This window comes from Haliotis rufescens, unplaced genomic scaffold (genome assembly GCF_023055435.1).
Source record: "Haliotis rufescens isolate VD_foot unplaced genomic scaffold, xgHalRufe1.0.p SCAF_16, whole genome shotgun sequence".
In the NCBI taxonomy this organism is placed as follows: Eukaryota; Metazoa; Mollusca; class Gastropoda; order Lepetellida; family Haliotidae; genus Haliotis; species Haliotis rufescens.
Window position 1 is genome coordinate 14152448 of NW_025963846.1, and position 10987 is coordinate 14163434.

At 45.1% G+C, this 10987-nt stretch overlaps 1 protein-coding gene across 1 annotated transcript; it reads left to right on the forward strand.

Moving 5' to 3' along the window:
• Positions 1 to 1632: 1632 nt before the first annotated feature.
• LOC124136219 (uncharacterized protein CG45076-like) lies at positions 1633 to 4342 on the forward strand. Its single transcript, XM_046502091.2, has 4 exons — positions 1633 to 1888; positions 2403 to 2482; positions 3251 to 3700; positions 3859 to 4342. Exons 2-4 carry the CDS (start codon positions 2416 to 2418, stop codon positions 3921 to 3923), a joined length of 582 nt encoding a protein of 193 aa, XP_046358047.1. The 5' UTR covers positions 1633 to 1888; positions 2403 to 2415; the 3' UTR covers positions 3924 to 4342.
• The last annotated feature ends 6645 nt before the right edge of the window (positions 4343 to 10987 follow it).

Here is a 10987-nt window from a genome sequence, read left to right on the forward strand (position 1 = left end):
TCACAAAATGACAAGAAACATTTCCCATTTCCACCTGGAAGACAGTGTACCACAGTAACTTTGTAACGCAATGGTCAGACCAGTTTCTTTCAAAGACGTAACATTTTTAAACATTCTTGATTAAATGGATGATAATTCATGTTTCATGGTTTTTTTATCTTCAACACGTTAAATCTGTTAAATCTCTTGTTCATACAAATCGGTTTCTGACAACAATCACATGAGAGTGAGTGAGTGAGTATGGTTTAACTGCCGCTTTTAGCATTATTCCAGCAATATCACGGGTCTTCGGCGTAACGAGCGAACGTTTTAACCACTAGGCTACACCACCACCCCCAATCACATGGGAAAATACACAGAAATTTGTGTATTTCAATAAAAAGAAAGCTCTTTGAGCTTCCTCACCGCACCCACCAAGGAAGGTATAAGTCAAAAAGGGAACATTGTTGAAGAATTTCTGTTGCCGAAAGAGCCATTGCTAATTTTAGAATACAGCGGCTGGGAAAAGATGTAGTTTGTTTCTTTGTTTGTTGTTTACGCCACACTCAGCAATATTCCAGCTATATGATGGCGGTCTGTATTATAATCGAGTCTGGGCCAGACAATCCAGTGACTGACATCATGAGCATCGATCCATGCAATTGGGATCGATGACATGCATCGACCAAGTCACTCACTCACCCACACTAACCAATACACAACATTGCATGCGACGTGTCACCTGGCATCAGGCATCTCCCGCTTGCGTTGATGACGGTGGGGAAATCAGCGTCCCAGTTATTGTGGCTATAGCATCAACACTAATTGTGACAACATTGATCATGTCAAATGATAATAATAATAATCATCATCATCATCATCATCATCACCGTCTGACCACCCGATCCCGTTAGCCGCCTCTTACGACAAGCACAGTCGCCTCTTACGGCAAGTATGGGTTGCTGAAGACCCATTGGGAAAGATGAAACTCGTTTATGTTTCCCAGTTCGTAAGTCTCAACAAGACATGCCTTAATCGAAACAGGTAGATGTAACTGATTTACGAAAATAAGGGGTTGTGGGTGAGTGTGGTATGGGGTTGGGGCGTCTTTAGTGTCCATGATATTCTTCAATGTGTGGTTTGACAACACGTATGAAGGCAGGTGTAAAGTCATCATGCTTATAGGACTGTATAAATTGGTGTCTAGGAATGAATCGAAGCGTTGTGTTAGTGACCTGTAGCTCCGATGTCCGGTTGTACAAATGGAACGGTCAATAGCTACGATTTCGCAGCTACAACTAACTCCTATAAACTACGGGGGCACGGGTGGCCCAGTCGTCTAAGGCGTCGCGATTCGCTGTGCAGAGTTGCGTTCCTTGGACACGCCAGAAACCTATGATTGTTGGTTCGAATCCCTGAATCCCCCGAAAAAGACATAAACCACAATTTAAAAGTGACACCCGAACCAGCCTACTTCTTTGCATTAGGTTTAACAATTTTGTAAGTGCTTGCAATTAGGCCATTTACAAAATGGTTTCTGTGAACTTGTCAAGACTGAGTTGATGCCATCCATTTTCTTCTGGAGTTATCCTACCTTTCTCCATGAAGATTCATTGCTATATGAACAAACTGATCTAAAGCGCCCCATGGCTAGGGAAAGTGATAACGCTGTTATCTTGTTTAAAATTATGTTTTCTCCTGTGCTTATTTTTACAATGATTAAACTCAGTGTCGTCCGAAATCCCATCTCATAATGTGAAGATCCCTTTCACGGGAAGTGACGTCATAGACGACCCCGCATAGTTACGACTTCATTGTCGGCGCATCGCCGCCTTAGTCAGACGTTTTGTTGCTGCCGCTGTTGTTTCACGCCGTTTTAGACGCTGCCATCTCACTTAGTGGATGCGAGGTACGTGACAAATATATGTGTAACGTGAGTGCGTGAGCGATTTAGTTTATTTTGTGGCAAATATTAGCAAATTTGCAATTTGCAACTGCAAGTTACGATTAAAATCAGGTATTCGGGAATTTGTATCTTTGTTTTTCTAAAAATATGAAATTATTGTTCATAACATGGACCCGTTCGGTCATAACGCATTGAACTTACAAATGAAAATCGTTTTGCGCTGTGCGATGATTATATAATATATTATCCTTAACAATTTGTCTCTCTACTGTGAACTAAAGTAACAAAGTTGCATGGACGGTAGGCATGAAGAACAATAGGTATGTTCTGAAATAGGGGACATGCCAAACTTTATTATAAGCACACTATTGCAGGTTAACGAATAAAACAATTGAGGTTCATTGAACGTGTGTTTTGATTGATCGTGTATTGAACAAAACTGAAGGTGGGAGGTCACAGAGACACAGTGTGTCACTTTGTGATGGTAAACTGCATATTTTGTTTTATTTCTCTACAGCACTGAAAACAAGATGATATTTCTGCACGGTTTGGCTTTGGCCGTGTATGAGGTACAGAGATACCTCAAATACCGCCATGGTAGGTATCTGGTTAAACATACATGGCGTTTGTAATGGCGAATGAAGCCTTTTTTGTTTGTTTGTTTGCTGTTTAACGCCGCACTCAACAATAAGACAGCTTTGTGATTGGGGTCTGTAAATAATCAAGTCTGGACTAGGCAATCAGTGGTTGTTGTTTCTATGAGATACTTAAAATGTCAGATATCTAACCTCAGTTCCACAACGTTTTTTACATATGTTTTTGTTTGTTTGTTTGTTGTTTAACGCCGCACTCAGCAGTATTCCAGCTATATGACGGTGGTCTATAATCGACCAGACAATCCAGTGATTGACATCAGGAGCATCGATCTTGTATGTCTGGGATACATGCTTTTTGTTTTGTTTGCTGTTTAACGCCGTAATTAGCAATATTTCAGCTTTATGACGGCATCAGTAAATAATCAAGTCTACATGACATTCTACCATTTAGTCATCGAACCTGACAACTATCCATTGAATCGCCTCTTACGGGTTTTGGGGACCTATTCTAACCCAGATGGGTGAAGTTAAACTTTGCTCGCTAGATGACGTATATCCTCCACTCTACTTTTTCCCCATGTGACCTGTATCTACATGGTGATTGGTGTTCTGGAATGCCATTTGTTCTTTCTATGAGATACTAAAATATCAGAATATAATCTGATTTTCGACAACATATGTTTTACCTACCGTAAACCGTACGTAAAAGAAATAGAACTTGACATTTTGCGGAAGTGATCGCATGACCTACTACCATTCGGCCCAACAGATCAGAGATTGGAGATGCTAAGGCGGGATGCAGCACTGAAAGCAGCCGCGGAGTCCGCTGCCCAAAATAACCTCATGATTGCTAATGCAATGGAGGCTGAGAGATTGGCTGCAGCTGATGCTGCAGAGAAGGCCAAGGTTGCTGCTGCTGTAGCAGACGCTGAGTATGCCGCCTGGAAGGAGGCCCTGATTGCTGCAGCTCTGGAGGCCGAGAGAGTGTCTGCATACTTAAGGAAGAACGCCGGGACGCCTGCAGCGTTTGAGGCCAACAGATTAGCTGCAGTTGCCACGGAGAAGGCCCATTCTGCTGCTGCAGCAATGGAGGCCGAGAGAGTAGCAGCAGCAGCAGCACGAATTGCTGAGGACATGTCTGCAGCTGTTGCTGCTAACTTGGCTAAAGACGAAGTTGCTGCAGGTGCTGTTGCAGACGTCAGGGCCGACGCCGTTTTAGGTAGGAAATAAGGACACTGTATACACACAACGTCAGTAGAAACGGCTTCAAATACCTGAACATAATAAGCCAGAATGTCAGTGCTGTGAACGTAGTTGCAGATATTCTCCCAACCATGCCCTGTCGTTTTAGTGGCTGAAATTTTTATTTTCTTGCAGTCAAACAGGAAAAGCCCAAGAAGAAGGGCTTGTTCGGAGGCATGAAGACTGGCTTCATGCTGTAAATGCTGCATTCCGATTTGAAATCGAAACGCCCGATGAACTTTTTGCTCTGTGTATAAGAAACCTTCTGATCAACTTCAGAAGAGATTCGTAAATTTAGAGGCTGATGGGTAAACAGTTGAACATATTATTCGGATACCCATAAATGTACGTGTAATTATCGTTTCTTTAGATATGTGTTGATTTACATCTTGATTATCATGTTGATTTACTGTCTGATATTTAGTGATGACAAATATCCAGACCAGCAGGAACACTGACCTACTGTGACGGGATTGTGCGGGGGTGTTGTGTCACCATTTCCATGTGTTGTTGACAGTCCAGGGCGGACTAAATCGTGCTAACGTTGTACAGACTAAGTGGTTCAATACCAGCGTCATATTGTCAAAAAGATGATCAACATGTTGTGACAGGGGGTGGTGGCAGACCAGACCAGTAGCAGTGTCAAACATATTTTGAGAGGGGGTCAGTGAGGTGTTAGGAAAGGGGTCGGTGACGGTGAGGTGTTAGGGAGGTGGTCGGTGAGGTGTTAGAGAGGTGGTCGGTGAGGTGTTAGAGAGGGGGTCAGTGAGGTGTTATAGAGGTGGTCGGTGAGGTGTTAGAGAGGTGGTCGGTGAGGTGTTAGAGAGGTGGTCGGTGAGGTGTTAGAGAGGTGGTCGGTGAGGTGTTAGAGAGGTGGTCGGTTAGGTGTTAGAGAGGTGGTCGGTGAGGTGTTAGAGAGGGGGTCGGTGAGGTGTTAGAGAGGTGGTCGGTGAGGTGTTAGAGAGGTGGTCGGTTAGGTGTTAGAGAGGTGGTCGGTGAGGTGTTATAGAGGTGGTCGTTGAGGTGTTGTAGAGGGGGTTGGTGAGGTGTTAGAGAGGTGGTCGGTGAGGTGTTAGAGAGGGGGTTGGTGAGGTGTTAGAGAGGTGGTAATTGAGGTGCTTGAGAGGTGGTCGGTAAGGTGTTAGAGAGGGGGTTGGTGAGGTGTTAGAGAGGTGGTCGGTGAGGTGCTTGAGAGGTGGTCGGTAAGGTGTTAGAGAGGGGGTCGGTAAGGTGTTAGAGAGGGGGTTGGTGAGGTGTTAGAGAGGTGGTCGGTAAGGTGTTAGAGAGGGGGTTGGTGAGGTGTTAGAGAGGTGGTCGGTGAGGTGCTTGAGAGGTGGTCGGTAAGGTGTTAGAGAGGGGGTCGGTAAGGTGCTTGAGAGGTGGTCGGTGAGGTGTTAGAGAGGTGGTCGGTAAGGTGTTAGAGAGGTGGTCGGTAAGGTGTTAGAGAGGGGGTTGGTGAGGTGTTAGAGAGGTGGTAGGTGAGGTGTTAGAGAGGTGGTCGGTGAGGTGTTAGAGAGGGGGTCAGTGAGGTGTTAGAGAGGGGGTTGGTGAGGTGTTAGAGAGGTGGTCGGTGAGGTGATAGAGAGGGGGTCAGTGAGGTGTTAGAGAGGTGGTCGGTGAGGTGTTAGAGAGGTGGTCGGTGAGGTGTTAGAGAGGGGGTCAGTGAGGTGTTAGAGAGGTGGTCGTTGAGGTGTTAGAGAGGTGGTCAGTGAGGTGTTAGAGAGGTGGTCGGTGAGGTGTTAGAGAGGGGGTCGGTGAGGTGTTAGAGAGGGGGTCGGTGAGGTGTTAGAGAGGTGGTTGCTTATGTGTTAAAGTCAGGATGGATGGGACCTGTCAGGTGTTAGATGTGGTCAGTACGGTGTTAGGTGTCGCCGGGAATGTTCAGGGTAAACATGATTAATTGTAGCCCTCTTCTGTGATGGTTGGATGTCGTCTCACATCTACCTGGGATTATTGTCTCTTTCTTGGCTAGTATTGTCCCCTTTATTGCAAGAAGGGTTGTGTTAGTCTTTGATAAAAAAAAAGCCTTCTCTCGCTTGTCTGGGAGCTGTGTCTCTTTATTCGCAAGGTAAAGTTCTCTCATATGTTGGTTGAATTGTCTCGTGTCGTCTTTGATGGAGAATCTTCCTTCATTTGTCTGGGAGTTGTGGCTCTTTCTTACGAGGGAATGTCCTCTCATCTTTTCTTCTTACTTGCTTCTTTCTCCATTCCGTCCTGGAGTTGTGTCTCAGTCTTTGCTGAAGAACGTTCTCTACTTCCCCTGGGGATATCGTCCCATTCATCCGTTTTGCTTGGGGATGTTACTCTTTCTTTGCTCTTCTCGTTCTGTAAAATATCTTCCTCTCTCTTTCCATATGATATTGATCATTAATAATGATAATAGCAACAATACTAATAATATATAGTAGCAAGGACACTAGAATTTTACAATTATGATAGTATTCACATAGAAATGACCGTATAGTATGATAAATTACTTAAACAGATTTGCATTGGTGAGCTAGGCGTGTGTGTTGGAGAAACTGTTACGTGGGTTCATCCTCTACCTTGTCAAACCCCGGACATGAACAATCCTGTATCGTAACTTGGTGTGTGTGTTGGAGGAACTATCCGGTATCGTAACTTGGTGTGTGTGTGTTGGAGAAACTGTTACGTGGGTTCATCCTCTACCTTGTCAAACCCCGGACATGAACAATCCTGTATCGTAACTTGGTGTGTGTGTGTTGGAGGAACTATCCTGTATCGTAACTTGGTGTGTGTGTGTTGGAGAAACTGTTACGTGGGTTCATCCTCTACCTTGTCAAACCCCGGACATGAACAATCCTGTATCGTAACTTGGTGTGTGTGTGTTGGAGGAACTATCCGGTATCGTAACTTGGTGTGTGTGTGTGTTGGAGAAACTGTTACGTGGGTTCTTCCTCTACCTTGTCAAACCCCGGACATGAACAATCCTGTATCGTAACTTGGTGTGTGTGTGTTGGAGGAACTATCCGGTATCGTAACTTGGTGTGTGTGTGTTGGAGAAACTGTTACGTGGGTTCATCCTCTACCTTGTCAAACCCCGGACATGAACAATCCTGTATCGTAACTTGGTGTGTGTGTGTGTTGGAGGAACTGGTACGTAGGTTCATCCTCTACCTTGTCAAACCCCGGACATGAACAATCCTGTATCGTTACTTGGTGTGTGTGTGTTGGAGGAACTGGTACGTGGGTTCATCCTCTACCTTGTCAAACCCCGGACATGAACTATCCGGTATCGTAACTTGGTGTGTGTGTGTTGGAGGAACTATCCGGTATCGTAACTTGGTGTGTGTGTGTGTTGGGGGAACTATCCGGTATCGTAACTTGGTGTGTGTGTGTTGGAGGAACTATCCGGTATCGTAACTTGGTGTGTGTGTGTGTTGGGGGAACTATCCGGTATCGTAACTTGGTGTCTGTGTGTTGGAGGAACTATCCGGTATCGTAACTTGGTGTGTGTGTGTGTTGGGGGAACAATCCTGTATCGTAACTTGGTGTGTGTGTGTTGGGGGAACTATCCGGTATCGTAACTTGGTGTGTGTGTGTTGGAGGAACTATCCGGTATCGTAACTTGGTGTGTGTGTGTTGGAGGAACTATCCGGTATCGTAACTTGGTGTGTGTGTGTGTGTGTGTTGGAGGAACTATCCGGTATCGTAACTTGGTGTGTGTGTTGGAGGAACTATCCGGTATCGTAACTTGGTGTGTGTGTGTTGGAGGAACTATCCGGTATCGTAACTTGGTGTGTGTGTGTTGGAGGAACTATCCGGTATCGTAACTGGTGTGTGTGTGTTGGAGGAACTATCCGGTATCGTAACTTGGTGTGTGTGTGTGTGTGTGTGTGTGTGTTGGAGGAACTATCCGGTATCGTAACTTGGTGTGTGTGTTGGAGGAACTATTCGGTATCGTAACTTGGTGTGTGTGTGTGTGTTGGAGGAACTATCCGGTATCGTAACTTGGTGTGTGTGTGTTGGAGGAACTATCCGGTATCGTAACTTGGTGTGTGTGTGTTGGAGGAACTGTTACGTGGGTTCATCCTCTACACCAGTAATCCAGACTGACATTGAAATGACTAAGGAAGCCTTCATTCTGAAACACAGACACGTATTGCTGTCCTATCTATGTTTGAAGTACAACCAGATGGGTGCTCTAGTGCGACCCCGGGTATTGTGTTCCAAAGATCCTAGTGTCGGTAGCTGTTATCGTGCTCCAGAGATCCTAGTGTCGGTAGCTATTATTGTGTTCCAGAGATCCTAGTGTCGGTAGCTGTTATCGTGCTCCAGAGACTAGCGCCACATTTTGGTATTCTTTTCAGTAGACCATAGTGTCGACCGCTGGTATTGTGTCCAAAAGACGACATCTTAGTTCTCTTGTATCGTGTTCTAAGACATCAGTGTCACCTCTCCAGTATCGTGTTCTAAGACACCAGTGTCACCTCTCCAGCATTGTTCCAAAGACACCAGTGTCACCTCTCCAGCATTGTTCCAAAGACACCAGTGTCGCCTCTCTAGTATTGTGTTCAAAAGACACCAGTGTCACCTCTCTAGTACTGTGTTCAAAAGACACCAGTGTCGCCTCTCTAGTACTGTGTTCAAAAGACACCAGTGTCACCTCTCAGGCATTGTTCCAAAGACACCAGTGTCACCTCTCTAGTATTGTGTTCAAAAGACACCAGTGTCACCTCTCTATTATTGTGTTCAAAAGACACCAGTGTCGCCTCTCTAGTACTGTGTTCAAAAGACACCAGTGTCACCTCTCTAGTATTGTGTTCCAAAGACACCAGTGTCACCTCTCTAGTACTGTGTTCCAAGGACACCAGTGTCACCTCTCTAGTACTGTGTTCAAAAGACACCAGTGTCACCTCTCTAGTACTGTGTTCAAAAGACACCAGTGTCACCTCTCTATTATTGTGCTCAAAAGACACCAGTGTCGCCTCTCTAGTACTGTGTTCAAAAGACACCAGTGTCACCTCTCTAGTATTGTGTTCAAAAGACACCAGTGTCACCTCTCTAGTACTGTGTTCAAAAGACACCAGTGTCGCCTCTCTAGTACTGTGTTCAAAAGACACCAGTGTCACCTCTCCAGTATTGTGTTCCAAAGACACCAGTGTCGCCTCTCCAGTACTGTGTTTCAAAGATACCAGTGTCACCTCTCCAGTATTGTGTTCCAACGACACCATAGGAGGGTCACAATCTGTGTCGATCTTATATTTTCAAATACACCGGTGTCGACTCACTAATGTGTTACAAAGACACCAATTGCGACCCTCTTGCGTTATGTTGCAAAGACACGATTTCCGGGTCTCAAGACATATGTCGATCCTCTACTCCTCTACTTTAGTCTAGCTACGCCTTCACACCGATAATAATATAAACCAAATGTAAGTCCACTTAACCCACACAATCAGAGTAACAGGCCCTGGTTGACACCAGCACATCCCACTACCCCAATCGGCTCACAGTCGGTTTCTGTCTGGCTGCAAATTTGGCACGGCTCCCAGATCTGTCACAACCACATATTTCTTCAGTTAGGAGAGTTAGTATATATAGTTATATTAATAAAGGCTTTTAAGGCAAAACGATGAATTTGGCAAAATTATTTAACTTACCCATCAGCCTCTATTGTTATTATCACATGATGTTGTATTTATTTCATTCTGTTAGGCGAGTGCGTATGGTTGCACAGCTTGTAAATAAATGTGTTTTTCTGTCTGTATGACTTTTGTTCTGTTTTCTGATTTGTTTGTTTGTTGTTTAACGCCGCACTCAACAATATTCCAGCTATATGACGGCGGTCTGTATATAATGGAGTATGGACCAGACAATCCAGTGATTGACATCATGAGCAATGATCCACGTTATTGGGATACGATGACATGCATCAACCAAGTCAGCGAGTGTGACCACCCGATCCCGTTAGTCGCCTCTTACGACAAGCATAGTCGCCTTTTACGGCAAGCATGGGTTGCGGAAGACCTATTCTACCCCGGATCTTCACGGGACTCTTACAATTAACGTGGTAAATAATGAGTAAAGCTTTATTTAGGTTTAACTCGGTAAGCACAACGCAGCCGATCCGCTGCTCAGGTCACGATCCGCACGTGCGTCTGCTACCGCGAGGGCACTGCGCCTCACCAATGACGCAGGTCTTCTCCCTGCAGGCGAGAAAGTAAGACTCATACCACGACCTTGTTATAATCGACGAAAATTATGGTCACTATGTTTGATTGATTTGCAGGTCATCGTACCCAGATGGTCTTGTTTACCATTTTTCTACATTCATTCACTCGGCGTAACTATGACTAATAAACAACTGCAGGTTACCATGGCAATTTCTTCTTTATTACAAACCGAGTTGATACACATCACCATCATGTTCGTTTACCACTCCACATCAGGGTAATTACACAATGATCAAACTGATGCCGGACATTATCTATGTGAAGGTACCTGTATGCCCTATACTCAACAGGATGTTTGTGAGAGGTATATTTGACTGAGTTGTATCTAGGAGTTATTTCACGGCCTTGTTGTGTCTGGAGGTTATTTCACGGGCTTGCTGTTGTATCTGGGGCTTATTTCACGACCTTGCTGTTGCATATGGGGTTTATTTCACGGGCTTGCTGTTGTATATGGGGCTTATTTCACGGCCTTGCTGTTGTATCTGGGGCTTATCCCCCCTTGCTGTTGTTTCTGGGCTGATTTCACGGCCTTGCTGTTGTATATGGGGTTATTTCACGTTCTTTTTGTTGTATATGGGGCTTATTCCACTGCCTTGCTGTTGTATCTGGGGCTTACACCCCCCTCCCCCCCTTTGCTGTTGTTTCTGGGGCTGATTTCACGGGCTTGCTGTTGTATCTGGGGCTTATTTCACGACCTTGCTGTTGTATATGGGGGTTATTTCACGGGCTTGCTGTTGTATATGGGGCTTATTTCACGGCCTTGCTGTTGTATCTGGGGCTTATCCCCCCTTGCTGTTCTTTCTGGGGCTGATTTCACGGCCTTGCTGTTGTATATGGGGTTATTTCACGTTCTTTTTGTTGTATATGGGGCTTATTTCACTGCCTTGCTGTTGTATCTGGGGCTTACACCCCCCTCCCCCCCCCCCCCCCTTGCTGTTGTTTCTGGGGCTGATTTCACGGCCTTGCTGTTGTATATGGGGTTATTTCACGTTCTTGTTGTATATGGGGCTTATTTCACTGTCTTGCTGTTGTATATGGGGCTTATTTCACTGTCTTGCTGTTGTATA